The 14038-nt window shown below is 43.3% G+C and overlaps 2 protein-coding genes across 4 annotated transcripts; one reads left to right on the top strand and one right to left on the bottom strand.

The window, feature by feature from the left end:
- Positions 1–1159: 1159 nt before the first annotated feature.
- NT5C (5', 3'-nucleotidase, cytosolic) lies at positions 1160–7149 on the top strand. The gene is made up of 5 exons (XM_083356655.1): positions 1160–1396; positions 3776–3876; positions 3959–4019; positions 6612–6726; positions 6817–7149. The coding sequence occupies exons 1-5, from the start codon at positions 1211–1213 to the stop codon at positions 6957–6959; spliced, it is 606 nt and encodes a 201-aa protein (XP_083212781.1). The 5' UTR covers positions 1160–1210; the 3' UTR covers positions 6960–7149.
- ARMC7 (armadillo repeat containing 7) lies at positions 1980–12559 on the bottom strand. 3 transcript variants are annotated; one of them, XM_083356653.1, is made up of 7 exons: positions 12270–12525; positions 10989–11084; positions 10755–10898; positions 7847–8282; positions 4192–4351; positions 2995–3112; positions 1980–2682 (listed from the first exon to the last, which is right to left on the bottom strand). In XM_083356653.1, exons 1-4 carry the CDS (start codon positions 12313–12315, stop codon positions 7909–7911), a joined length of 660 nt encoding a protein of 219 aa, XP_083212779.1. In that variant the 5' UTR covers positions 12316–12525; the 3' UTR covers positions 1980–2682; positions 2995–3112; positions 4192–4351; positions 7847–7908. The 3 variants fall into 3 exon arrangements, with proteins under 3 accessions (XP_083212779.1, XP_083212780.1, XP_083212778.1); XM_083356654.1 differs by lacking the exon at positions 4192–4351 and having other exon boundaries at positions 12429–12559; XM_083356652.1 differs by lacking the exon at positions 4192–4351 and having other exon boundaries at positions 12270–12523.
- Between the last annotated feature and the right edge of the window lie 1479 nt (positions 12560–14038).

Genomic DNA, 14038 nt, shown 5'->3' on the forward strand with positions numbered 1-14038 from the left:
ATTTTGTGTTAACTCAGGTAACTTTCAGGTGCACCCCATCTAAAAATCATACAAAATCCGGAAAATACACGTTTGATTTTAGAGATCAAATCCAGACCTTAGCAAAATCAAAATGGCAATATCACCGAATAAATGTGTACCATCTGGTTTAAATCTAATTGTTTATTTACCGGTTGATACCCGCTGATTTTTTAGGTAAGAAAAAAAACATTTAAAACAAAATTTTAGGATTAAAACGGGGAAATCTTCACCTTTTGATGCTCCTATTTACAGAAAGTATCCTTGCGTTCGCCTGAAACTAATTAAGGCCTTTATATATACGACGTATAAAATCGTCTCGCGGAATAATGCGATCTTAAAAAGGCCCGGTAAACGAAATCTCAAACGGGACTCCAGCCCTGAAGACGTGGCAAACGGAGCGAGGCCAATTCCCTTCCGTCGTCGATGGAGGAGCTGGGATTTACTCCTTTCCCACGAGGTTCTCGGCCGTTTCCTGCCTGAGCAGAGGGTTGGACTAGAACAGACATGACAAACACAAGGCCCGGGGGCCAGATCCGGCCCGCGAAGTGGTTTCATGTGGCCCGCGAAGCCATCCTGGAAACAGTGAGGGAACGGCCCCCGCTGCCTTGGCCCTGGCCCAGAGACCCTCCTTCTGCCAGAGACCCTCAGATCTGTCCCACTCCTGACCAGGCCCCATAGGCACCCTTGATGCGAATGATGTAGAGCTGGCCACGCCCACCCAGTAGGCCATATGCACTCTAGCCACACCCACCCAGTAGGCCACGCCCACCCTGGCCATACCCACCCGGCCCCCTGAGGGCAACCGCAATGCTGATGCGGCCCTCAGTGAAATTGAGTTTGACACCCCTGGACTAGAACAGCGTTTCCCAACCTTAGGAACTTGAAGATGCGTGGACTTCAACTCCCAGAATTCCCCAGCCAGCTGGCTGGGGAATTCTGGGAGTTGAAGTCCACGCATCTTCAAGTTCCTAAGGTTGGGAAACACTGGACTAGAAGACCTCCAAAGTCCCTTCCAACTCTTGTTATTCCAGCCTTCCCGCACTTTAAAAGCTCCTTTGCCCTTCAGTACCGCGACTTTATTCCGCCGGAAAACCCTCGATTTCTCCTCTATCCTCTTGCTTGGTCTGAGTCGAGGACTTGGGGAGGGGGGGGGGCGGCGGCGCCGCAGTCTCTTTGCCGCTTGAAAGACATGGCCGACGGCGGGCGTCCCTCGCTCCGCGTGCTGGTGGACATGGACGGGGTCTTGAGCGACTTCGAGGGCGGGCTGCTCCGCGACTTTGCGGCTTCCTACCCCGGGGAGCCTCGCGTGGAACTGGCGCAACGCAAGGGCTTTTCGGCGTTGGATCAGTACCGGCGCCTGCGGGAAGACCTCGGGGTGAGCTTTCGGTAGCCTGGATCCCCGAGCAGGAGGAATTCTGGATCTCCATCCCTCCGCTTTTGTTTTTTTCCTGCAGCTAAAGGGAGAACGGGCAGAAATGCTGCAGGAGGCAGATCTCCGGTTTTCTTCCTTGCTGCTTAGGTCAGCGTTTCCCAACCTTAGGAACTTGAAGATGCGTGGACTTCAACTCCCAGAATTCCCCAGCCAGCATAGCTGGCTGGGGAATTCTGGGAGTTGAAGTCCACGCATCTTCAAGTTCCTAAGGTTGGGAAACGCTGGCTTAGGTGACGCGTCTGGCATTTTTTTCTTCTTCAAACCCGTAGTTTCGGTTCATGCCGAGATAAAACGCGGTAATGTTAAACGGCTTTTACAAAAAACGTCTCTCTTTCTGCTTTGAAAATGATTGGAAGACTTCTCAGGCAAGCCAATGACAGATCTGGTGTTCCTTAAGGTGGAGGGGGATGGGAGAGGCTAACTTTTGTCAGGTTCCCACAAATAAAATTATTATTATTATTATTATTATTATTATTATTATTATTATTATTATTATTATTATTTATTATTATCATCTTTCTTTTTTTAAAGATACCATTGTTTTAAGGAATCATTCGTCAACCCACCTCTTAAACGAGCCGCCTTTTTTTTTTTTTTGAAGCTAGCAAAAGAATGCAAGAGTTTGAGCTGCTCTATGGAGTGCCAGGTTACTGCAATATACAAGGCCCAAAGAAAGCACTTCTGCCTATAAATGAGTAGTGTACAACTAATACAGCAATGAGCAATGTCTGCAACTTTAAAAGTTTTAAAATCAACTTTTAGCTGAAGCATTAGACTCTGTTTCATGTCATGACCTTTTAATTGGTGGAGTGCTTAAGAGTGCAACCCTGTGTAACTTTTAAAAGCACAGTATTGGCTATATAAAACACTACTCGGTTGAGAACTCGATAAAAGCTGCTGTAAGTGAAGTCAGTCTGCTGTAAACTTTCCCTTCTAACTTCAGCAGGTGGCAGCCTCTGGCTCTCCCTTCTCTGGATTTGAAAGCTGAGCAGTGTCATCTGCTTAGGATTTAAGTCAGGGGCTCCCAGGGGCTGTAACTAAACTGGGAAGTCGAGGCGCACCCCAAAAGGTGGAAATGTCAAGCCACTTTTCAAACTTGTCCAGGAGTTGAGGATGTCTTTGCTTTTTATTATCTTTCTTTTTGTGTCACCAGAGAGACATAACCGTGGCTTCTTAGGTGCTCTCTCGTGGCTTCATTTCTGTCAGGAGCTGCACCGTTTGCCTTTATCCTGAAATAGGAAGAGACACTAGAACAGGCTTGTAGTAAACTTCCTTCCAGAAGCCTTTAACACAACAAAGTAAAGGAGTTTGAAATCATATCTCGAAGAGCAAATGGCAACTTCTCTCAAAACTTTTGAAAGGAGAGAAATATACATGTTTTTTTTCTTAGCTGGGCATCCCTTTGGTACCAAGAACCACACAAATTGCTGGGAGATACCCCCCCACACCCTTTATAATATCTGCCCTCTCCCTCCCTTCCAGCAGTCCTGGGCTGTTTTCTCAGAGAAAGGGCAAAAGAAAGAGACTGTTTCCTTTCTCACCTCTACCTTGATGCAGATCACCGATACTCTGCAATCCTGAGAAGTGGCATCGGCAATTAGTTGAACAATTGGCAGGCAGGAACCAAGTCTCTGCATTTTCAGGCATAAGTGGCCTTACCTAGACAGCAAGGAAAGTGTGAAGAATTCCCATCATGGTTTAGTGTGTGAATGCAGCCCATACATGTGTTACTAAAAAGAAATGATCTCTAGCGCAGTGTTTCTCAACCTTGGCGACTTGAAGATGTGTGGGCTTCAGCTCCCAGAATTCTCCAGCCAGCTTCAATTCTGGGAGTTGGCCCACATATCTTCAAGCGACTAAGTTTGAGAAACACTGTTCCGGTAGGTCATCTATGCCTTCCGCTGCTTATTCATTCTAATAATTACAAAACAGTTACAGCTATTTACCTAAGCAGTATTTTGCAAGGTTTGAGAATCATTTTAGTGCCACCCCTCAATTACAACAATATTCTTCACTTTTCTGAGTTTTTGAGTAAGGAGCAGATTCAAGAGTATAAACTTAAGAGTATAAACAAAGATAGAACTATAAGCATGACAGTCACGCTAGCTATTTCAAAAAACGTCTTGCACCAATGACCCATTCTTAACTTCTTCCTGTAAAAAGCAGCTTGGCCTTTAGTGCTACTTACCTTGGAATATGGTTTGGAAATTAACTTAAAATATAGCATCTGGTTTCTTTATATGATCTTCAAAGCTACCTGAATTTTAAACCTTAATTAAATTGTCTTAACCATTATTCTAAACATGTGACTTTCTTTTTTAGGAGAAAATAGCCAGTGTCTATGAGTCACCCGGCTTCTTTCTGAGTCTGCAGCCCATCCCAGGAGCTATTGAAGCGATGCACGAGATGAATCAAATGCCCAAGTAAGGACCATTCGACATTTAAGAACATTTTGGCATTAGCATATATTTTCTTCTTGTAATGAAGCATATTGTGTCTTTTCAGCACCGACGTTTTTATTTGCACAACTCCTATACGGAAATATGAACACTGCGTTTTGGAAAAGGTTGGCAAGTGTTACTCTTCCTTCTTTCACTCTCAACATGCAAAGCACCTATCAATCAAGATGAGGGATTCTGAATAACTCTGTTCTTCCTTTGGCTTTCTTTCCTTGCCTCTTCCCTGGTTAGTGACTAATAACAAGACAATGTCACAGCAGGTTTGGGTGGCTTTCGTACCGTGCCTCAGCTTTAGTTCTTCTGAGATTACAGAAAAGTTCTGTCTTAGTCCAGGATACTAAACTCTTAAGAAGATTACTAGCCATTAAAATCCAAATCCTCCATTGCCTTATACAAACTGAAATCGTGCCAGTACAAAGCCACTAAAGAGTCAAAGCACCTTGAAAGAAAAAAAAAGATATCAAGTATAATAAAATATGTACTCCACTCATCCATATTTAAATGATACATACTGATCAGAAAGGGTGGCTCTTTCAAATCAGCACAGGCCTTGTCATCCCCAAAGGCTATTGCTATCTGAATTTAAAACTTATAAGTGGCATTTTAGAAAGGATTATATTGGCCAATATTTTATACATATGTAATTATACATACGCATCTTATGAGATACGCATAGTTAAGATGCTGAAGCTTAAAAGCATATTTTATGATTTGTGTAGTAGTTTCCTAAATTTGCTGCTGCCACCTAGATATGAAAGAGATGCTTTATTCTTTTCTGTCCACAATATTTATCAATTTATTACGTAGAGTTTTATGCCACCCTCCATCCAAATTATGAGGATAACAGACTAGTATCATACACTAGCTATATAGGAATAATTATTGTCTGGAAATCTGTCTTGAAAGAGCTGTCTTTCAAAGTTTGAAAAATCTGTCTGGAAAGTCAAGGAAAGCAAGTTTATGTGGCCCTCCAATTTTTTGCTGTACTGCAGCTTCATCACCTTTAGCCAGCCCAGACCATTATAAGCGACTTGAAGAGTTGCAGGCCAGCCTGGAGCAGAAGGAAAATTTGAATTCAAGAATGGGCTGACCTGATTCTTGTCTCCGTAGAAAAATATCCCACTCCCATACCCCAGAGCATCCCTGTGGAAGAGGCAACTGGGTAACAGATTTAAAAATGGCTGATTGCTGTGTTCTAAGCCTCATCCCTTCCTAGTCATGATGTAGAGCAGAGATTTTCAGGGTTTGGGGAATCCAGAAGCCACATATTCCCTAACCTTGTTAAGAACACGGTGACGTTCAAGGCTAAAACAGTGGAAAAGATAACAGAAGGCATGTTGCAATTCAGATAATAAACACATATTCCTGAAGGACAGTGCTAGATAATTGCAGTGTCACAAAACACCCTCATAACAAATTTGAGAGCAAACCTGCTTCTTAGTAATGCAGTTTTCCACTTTTGTGAACTATATAGTGAGAATTTTTATTCTGTAAAAAAAAAAGTAGTGCTAACCTGATGTACTTTCACCAGTAAGGCCAAATTTTCATTTTTAAAGGAAATTTTAAGGAAAGGAAAATTTTATAGGAAATAGGATGGGCATGCTGCAGATCCCCTCAGGCAAAGAATGTTAGCTCAGAGGGACTAGAAGACGAGCTGCTTCTTCAGCAGTCCGTGCTCTGTGGAACATCCTCCCTCTGGAGATTAGAATAGCCCCAACTGTATTAGCCTTCCGTAAAACCGTAAAACCCGTAAGACCCGGCTTTTGCTCCCAAGCCTGGGGTGCTACATGCACCAAGAGCCCTGCCTCCTGGCTATATTGTTTACAGGCCAGATTTCTTGCTCTGAATGTACTCAAATTAGATGTTTTAATGATTTTTTAGAGTATTATTTTTGTTGTTTTAAAATGCTTTACAACTTTAATTGTAATATATGTTTCTGAACTGGGAGCAGCCCAGAGTCATTTGTTGAGATGGGTGGCTATAGAAATCAAATTAATTATTTAATTAGTTTAGTTAGTTAATAAACAAAACAAATCACTGAGATCTGTTCTTGGAGCCACATTACCAGCCTATGCACATGTGTTCGTGACTGTGTTCATTGAAAGTTAGTCTTTGAAAGTTTGGAGAGGATCAGCAGCTTGAGGTACAGTCCAGGCATTCTCTCTTAAAGCTAGATAGGATAAGTCTACTAATGTTTTTGTCAAGTTTCTGATGGATGAGCTCTTCAAAGAACTCTGAGGCATTGTTTACCTTAAAAGTCTTTCATAAGAGCAATAGAACATTGGCAATGCTTGGTTAAAGCCGGAATCTGGATTTCCCTCCCCTAAGTACAATAATATTAAAACACAGTTCCCTCCTTTCGTTGCCATCATAAATCACATTCTCCAATTAGTTTGAAGGGTAAGTTCTCCCTCCTTAGCTTAACCCCCAGTTCTTTCTTATTGCCCCTTATTACATTCAACCTTGAAAATGCTCTGCTGCTATATGTCTAAGCATATTCTTCCTTCTCCCTCCCTTCGTCATCTAACTTTAACTCTAAAAAGTGATACACAAGTAGAAATATAAAATAGCTGCTGCTTCATCTTTTGTCAAAGCAAGAACATCCGATGTTTGCAGCGTTGACAGTTTTATAGTAAAAAAAGCTTTCTTGAAAGCAGTAAATGCCTTTCTTCTAATACTGCTTTCTTATCACTTGACAGTACAGGTGGGTTGCACAGCACCTGGGCCCTAACTTTGTGGAGCGATTAATTCTGACTAGAGATAAAACAATTGTTTCAGCTGATCTGCTCATTGATGACAAGGACACCATTAAAGGTATGAGGAGCTGCGTTACCACGTCAACTTTTCATCAAAGTGCTGTATTGTATGGTTACATTTTTAATGCCCCTTTCTAATTCTTCTCAGGGGTAGAGCCAAATCCAAGCTGGGAACACATCTTGTTCTCTTGCTGCCACAACAAACATCTAAAGCTACAGCCACCACGGAGGAGACTTGAATCTTGGACTGTTGACTGGAAGGCGATACTGGAGAGTAAACGCTCCAAGTGAAGCATAAAGGAAAGAACATTTATTTCAGCTACCATCAAAGGCTTTGGGAAGTATTTGCTGATTGCCAATCCCAACTGGAAACAGAAACAGGTTCTTCAAGTCAAATGATCCTTATGGGAATAGGATTATATCTAATTCTAAATGTGCTTGAATGATTTGACTTATTAAAAGGTTACATTCTTGGATGGAATGTTTGTTACGCTTGCCAATTAATTAAATGAACAAAAGTGCTCTGAAAATGTAAGACAGCTCTTTGACTCATTATCTTCCCCCCCCCCGCTACTTACTGAAAAATAAGCTTAAAAATAAAGGGAACACAAGATAAGACATCCTACTATTAAATACAGTACATTGTGTTGTTTAATTGTTCCCTTTATTTTTTTGAGCAGTATATATGCATAAATGTTTTGGATTGCTAACAAAGAATTAAAGGGAGACCGATATAGCCATTTCAAACTTATTTGTTCTCATCAGTCAGCCACACCCTTCTGAGATTCGAACCTGGGCTCATTGCACATTAGGCAGTTATTTTAACCTCTAGGCCACAGGCTCTTTCTCACTGTCAGCTGCATCGGGGACGGAAGAGGCAGGGGAGATATGTCTTGAGTATATATATACTCAAGACATATCTCCCCTGCCTCTTCCCGATGCTATATATATATAGCTCAGCTCAGATATATATATCCCAGCTCTCCTCTACAAACAGTCTAGAATAGTTACCAAGGCCCTTTAGCAACTGGTTTATAGCAACTGGTTCATATTTCTAAATAACCTGAAAATGAATTGAAAAGCATATCAGAATACAAAAGGAACCCATCTGAAAGTCCACCGTATGCCTCCCAAGGAAACTCTCAGGACTATTTACAGTCACTTTCAAAGCAGAATACCTGTAGCGAGTCCTTCCTCTTTTCCTCTGGGATGTGTGACAGGAAAGAATCCTGCTCCTCATTCAGGGAGGATCTCGCTGGCTGCCTCCTGGGCTGCCTCCCTCCTTGGGCAGTGGAATTCCGATGGCTGTGTGCTTGGTGAGGCTCCTGGCCTCCTCCACCTGAAGGGGGCTGCAATAATCCTCAAGAAAAATGGTGGCCAGGTTTTTCAGCCTTCTGTTGGTTGAGAGGGAGAAGCGCAGCATGCACTCGATCACAGGGAGGGCGGTGATCTCCTGGCGGGATTGGGGTGTGGACAAGTACATCAGAGTTGTCACTGCAGACAGGACAGTCTCTTCATTGGCACTGGCAAGACAGTTGACAACAGCTGACACCCCTCCTGCCTCTAGGATATAGTCTTTGTTGATTTTGTCCAGGCAGAGATTACACAGTCCTCCTGAAAAATGAGAGAATGAGGTGGTAAAGATAACAACAGGTTTGTTTGGTCCATTTCACCTTAATAATAATGTATATTTCAGTAGCTCTAAGACAACTTGGTCTCTTGTTTCTGTCCATCAATGGTTTGGGGATACATCTGATACGAGAACTGAGCTGCTCATTTGATGACCGTTCAAACCTACAGTGACTATGAAAAAGGTGGTTTATGACTGATCCTTGGAAGTTGCAGCCATCACAGAATCCTGAAGACATGCGATCGCAATTCGGGTGCTAGACAACCATCACACATTTATAGTTTATAATGTGTGATCACCAACCAAACAAGCAAAGTCAATGGGGAAGCTGGCAGGAAGTCACAAGTCATGGTCACACGATATTGTACTTAACAACTACCAGGTAATTCACTTAACAGCTGCAGTCAGAACTGATGTAAGTTGGTGTATTCATGTGACATTTCACTTTACAACTGTGTTGTTTAGTAACAGTTGCCAGTCTCAATTGCAGTTGGTACCTGAGGTCTACCGACAATATATAATATAAGCAAACTTGCAAGCTATTTATATAAATGCTGTCCATCAAAAATAGCTTTCAGGAGGTGCAAAACATCTCTGCATCTGCAGAATCCTTAGGTTGGAAAGCTTGAGTGAGCATGCTGAGAACTAAACTGAAACAACCATTACTGTACTCACAGGTCATAGTATGGTCATACCTATCAGTAGAATCCGTCATAAATACTGTCCTGTCAAGTGGGAAGGCATGGCAAAGATACAAATTTCCTCAGTTCAAATGACCAACTTATAACAAAGATACATTCAGAATCTTAAAAGTCATAAAATACCGATTGTAGATTTTATATACAGGTTATGAATCTGCAACTGTTAGGGAGAAAGAATAAAACAGTACACCTCATGAATTAAAAATCTAGTACCAGAATTATGATAAAATATTGTACAAATTTGGAAAAACCTGTATTCTATTTGCAAAACAGCCTACACATTTGGATTTTTTTGGGCCAAAAGCAGGAAAGACAGGTAAGAGAAATGATGCAGAGTTGACAAGCACCCTCTAAGACAGGGGTCCCCAGCCCCTGATCTGTGGACCAGTACCGGGCTGCAGCATGCCATCAACCGGGCCGCACAAACAAGCAAAACCCCATTTGTGGAATGCAGGCAGCACAAAACCACCACCCCTCTGGTCCACAGAAAAACCTTTGGCCATTTAACCAGTCCCTGGTGCCGAAAAAGTTGGGGACCTCTGCTCAATATACCATAGTTTATGTTTAACTATTTTGACCTAGCCAAAAGTTCCTCTGTGCAAAAAATATTGTTGAATACATAGTTACCCCTTATAAAAATCCTACTTATTTTTCTAAAGTTGGAATCTGATAAAATGTGATTGTTTTATTAAAAAAATTAAGTAATCTACATATTTAGTTTCAATTGCACTTGATTTTGTTACGAAAACCTTTAAAATAAACCAGTCAGGCTAACCTCAACACTAAAAAATCCAGTTTGCAATAGTCATTGCACAAGAGAATGTTACACTTTATATCAGGGGTGTCAAACTGTTGGCCCATGGGCTGGTTGCATCATATGGAAGCCGCGCCCAAACCAGCTCCAGCAATGCAAAAAAAAAAAGTCGCAATATCACGTGACAAGGTTGACACCCGTGCTTTATATTATTGCTCTCAGCTGTATTCTGGGTTATATTTGCTGGTGTATTTTGCTAGTGTCCTCTTCTCATCATTTTCAAAATATATTTTCTGTAATATCCTACCCAGTTCTTCAGCCTACTTGCATACCTGAAACTTGCGAGACCACCTGCTGCCATTGTCATCCTCCCATCGCCCGGTTCGCTCCCACAGAGTCGGCCTCCTCAGGGTGCCGTTGGCCAGGCAATGCCAGCTGGCGACCCACAGGGGGAGAGCCTTCTCTGTGGGCATGCCAACCCTCTGGAATGAACTACCCCCAGAGCTGCGGACGGCCCCTGACTGTCGGTTCTTCCGCCGTGACCTGAAGACCTGGTTGTTCCAACAAGCGGGCCTGGACTGACTATGTTTTTTAATTAGGCTTTTTACTGGGTTAAATTGTCTTGTATTTATTACATCTATTGTTTAATTCTTTTTTAAATTTTTTACTTTGTTTTTTAATTTTTCTGGTTGTGAGCCGCCCTGAGTCCTCAGGGAGAAGGGCGGCATATAAATTTAATCAAAACAAATCAAACCTTTGCTAGAGAGTTCTTAAGCCAAGGATGAGGAAACTAGCCCTCCAACCTCTCTGATCATTGCAGGTTAAGGCTTCTGGAAATTTAGCAGCAAATTACATAACTATAGGTTTTTCTTCACATCTTAAACTGAAGACAGAATTGAACACTGCAGTGGAACACGCTAACATCCTAGCTTCTCCTATATCTTACAACTACAAATAGAAATGATTCTATTTCATGGAAAATGTTGAAATCCAGACCTTACCAAGTGCAAATTCCACAAGATTGTCATTATCCTCAGTCAGCATGTCGAGAAACAAATCCAAGACCCTGAGCTGCCGCAGATATTCATAATTTTGGGGGTCATAAGCAAAATTGGCCAGATTAGCCAACACTTGCTCTTTGGCATCTGCAACATAAATGAAAGAACTCTTAATATTAAAAAAGCACCTGTAAAAGCCAATGTGACACTAAGAACTGACCAATAAATTACATTCACCTGAGTTATCTGTCACTTGGAATTCAGTAACTAAAGCTTGCAAGTATTCAAGCCGACCCAGACCTGCCAACTCCTTCTGATTTTGGGACATAGATGCTAGATAAATAGAAGACAAAACAGTGTTATGGCAGGTGTCAATACTTATTATAAATGTATGCATTTCAATTATCCCAGTGTATGTTATTCAATTCCATCTTCAAAAATACCAGACTGTTATATAAAAACATTGCTAGGTAACTGTGCACAGTAACACTCAGTAATAATTTTGACATAAAGATTGTAACACTTCTCTTCCAGCAAGTTCAATTGACTGATGGCATTTTATTTTATTTTATTTTATTTTTAGAGTAGGGTTTCTAATTCTAATTCTTTTTGCTTATGTTTAGGATCTAAATTTAATTAATTTTAGATTTAGAAGATTTATTTAATAATTAAATCTTCCTTCCATCTGGATCACAATAAAGTTGAATTTGCCAAATCTTAGCATATAGCACATTTTCCCTAAACTGAAGTGTTGTCTTCTGTTAAAAAAAGAAACTCATAAACTTTAAACGAAGCACAATTTATTTAATGGGGTGTTTTTTTCCAGTATTATTCTGCCAAATGCATCACAAGGTGAGAATGGAAGTGATACTCCTGTTTACAATATCCATCTTATAAGGATGTGGGGGTCACTTCAGGAGGATTAACTTGTTCTGGGAATAGCCACTGATTAACGTTTCCTTTAATAATATCCTATTTAAAATGTAAGCACTGTCACATATTCTATTTATTTGTATCCCGCCTGTATTATTTTTACAAATAACTCAAAGGTGGTGAACATTTCCAATATACCTTCCTCCTCCCATTTTCCCCACAACAACATCCCTGTGAAGCGGGTTGGGCTGAAGAAGAATGAGTGACCCAAAATCACCCAGCTGGTTTTCATGGCTAAGGCAGGACTTGAACTCAAGGCCTGCTGTTTTCTAGCTTGGTGTCTTAACCTCTACTAGACCTAAGTAGCTCTCATATTGTTAACACAGTAGGTTCTATAAATTTACTATAACATTGGCATTGGTTTCTAAATAGCGTTCCTTTGGTGTCCATGGTAAATGAAATTGCATATTCAGTTCCAAGTTTTAATAACATAGCAATAGCAACAGCACTTAAGACTTATATACCGCTTCGGTGCTTTACAGTTCCCTCTGAACAAGCATTCAAAAAACAAACCAACCTAACTACGTTAAGAGTTAAGGATCTTATTTCTTCCTACAGGCAAGTAGCTTAATAAAAAATATTTACCTTCGTTTGCATATTTTTTTTTCATATAAAAAGGAACCATCAACATTACATTCGTGAGTGTAACGCTAATACCGTTAACGGGGTCTTCGTCCAAATGACGCCCCGAAAAACTCCCCCAAAGGGCAACGGAGCCACCGCTTCCCCCACCCGATGGATTACCTGAATTTCTACGGTTCTCCAACAAGCCCTGGGAAAGGGGAGGGGGAGGGGAGAAAGAGGACAAGAAATCAAGTCAATAAAAGCAAAGATCGGCAGAGTTAAGTTTTGCGGAACAGGAAGCCGGAAGTTACGTATAGGGGACAAGGGGAAAGGTCCCCTCTGAACGACATAGTCATACCAGGCTGCGGCAACCTCGGCTCTTTTATGACTCGTGGACTTCAACTCCCAGAATTCCTGAGCCAGCATAGCTGGCTCAGGAATTCTGGGAGTTGAAGTCCACGAGTCATAAAAGAGCCGAGGTTGCCGATCCCTGTCATAGACTAAGTCTCGTACCCACGTGCTGTAGTTCCGTGTTTGGTGCGGGAGCCCTCTGAAAGATTCAGTAGGCGGAGCCTCCCTGAAGCTCCCGCGGCCGCTGCCTCTGCACTCCGGTGGCTGGTCTCTCGATGATGGATGCTCCGGGAAGCATCGCTGATACTCGGGCGGTGCACGGCTGGCGGGTCGCAAAGGGCCGCCCGACCCAGCGGGAGGAAGTTGGGGACCCGCGGGGTTTTGACATGAAAAGTTTCATACGTATTTAGGAGTAAACCTAAATACTCCAGATCGAAGTAAAACTCAACTTTCGTTGGAAAGTTGGCCGGGCCGTATCCCTGGGAGTCTCTCATTCCGAGCGCGACTAGGCAAGGGTCCGCATAAAGACGCCCATCCCATGCTGGCCTTTGGGAGCGAACCCCTGGGCGTAGCGGAAAGGGCTTGAAGGTATAGAGCAGGGGTCTTCAAACTTGGCCCTTTTATGACTTGCGGACTTCAATTCCCAGAATTCCTCAGCCAGCATGCCTGGCTGAGGAATTCTGGGAGTTGAAGTCCACGAGTCATAAAAGAGCCGAGGTTGCCGATCCCTGTCATAGACTAAGTCTCGTACCCACGTGCTGTAATTCCGTGTTTGGTGCGGGAGCCCTCTGAAAGATTCAGTAGGCTGAGCCTCCCTGAAGCTTCCGCGGCCGCTTCCAGTGGCGTAGCGTGGGGGGTGCAGGGGGGGCCGGCCGCACCGGGCGCAACATCTGGGGGGGCGCGCTCGCACTGAGCTGCTCAGGGAGCCCCAAGGGCTGCACAGAGTTGGCTTGGCTCCGCTCTCGAGCTGCTCTTTCTTGTAAAGCGAAATGAGTCCGGCAGGTGAGATGGGCGGCCACATAAACTGAATAAAATAAATAGAAGCGGCCAACTCTCCGCCCAGGCTCAGGCCAACCGCAAGCCCCCCGCAAGCGCCCTGGCAGGTTTGGCCGAGCGAAGACGGACCCGCTGGCCGGCCGGCCTAGCTTTGTGCGCATGCGGGGCTTTATTTAGCGGGGCTCACGTGCGAGCTTGAATGCAGCGGCTCTTGCAGGTCGGAGCCCCGCCCAGCCGCCCTCGAGAGGGACCCGGAAGCATCCCGCATGTGCGCGACTCTTCTTGGAAAGTCTACGCCGCTGCGGGGCGCGTCTTTTCAGCAGTGCCGTGACGTCACCCGCCCGCCCCTCTATTCCCGCTTCTGGTTGCCTTGCCCCGGGTGCTGACAACCCACGCTACGCCACTGGCCGCTTCTGCACTCCGGTGGCTGGTCTCTCGATGAT

This window comes from Vipera ursinii (genome assembly GCF_947247035.1).
Source record: "Vipera ursinii genome assembly, chromosome: 2".
NCBI lineage: Eukaryota > Metazoa > Chordata > Lepidosauria > Squamata > Viperidae > Vipera > Vipera ursinii.

What these genes read in the sequence shown, in the direction of transcription:
- ARMC7 (XM_083356653.1), bottom strand. Translation starts at nt 12,315, where the DNA reads ATGTTGATGGTTCCTTTTTATATGAAAAAAAAATATGCAAACGAAG. An exon ending in CCAAGTGACAGATAACTCAG is followed by an intron (nt 10,899 to 10,988) that starts GTGAATGTAATT and finishes TTTATGTTGCAG; the next exon opens with ATGCCAAAGAGCAAGTGTTG. An exon ending in TCTTGTGGAATTTGCACTTG is followed by an intron (nt 8,283 to 10,754) that starts GTAAGGTCTGGA and finishes CTCATTTTTCAG; the next exon opens with GAGGACTGTGTAATCTCTGC.
- NT5C (XM_083356655.1), top strand. Translation starts at nt 1,211, where the DNA reads ATGGCCGACGGCGGGCGTCCCTCGCTCCGCGTGCTGGTGGACATGGAC. An exon ending in AACACTGCGTTTTGGAAAAG is followed by an intron (nt 4,020 to 6,611) that starts GTTGGCAAGTGT and finishes ATCACTTGACAG; the next exon opens with TACAGGTGGGTTGCACAGCA. An exon ending in TGACAAGGACACCATTAAAG is followed by an intron (nt 6,727 to 6,816) that starts GTATGAGGAGCT and finishes AATTCTTCTCAG; the next exon opens with GGGTAGAGCCAAATCCAAGC.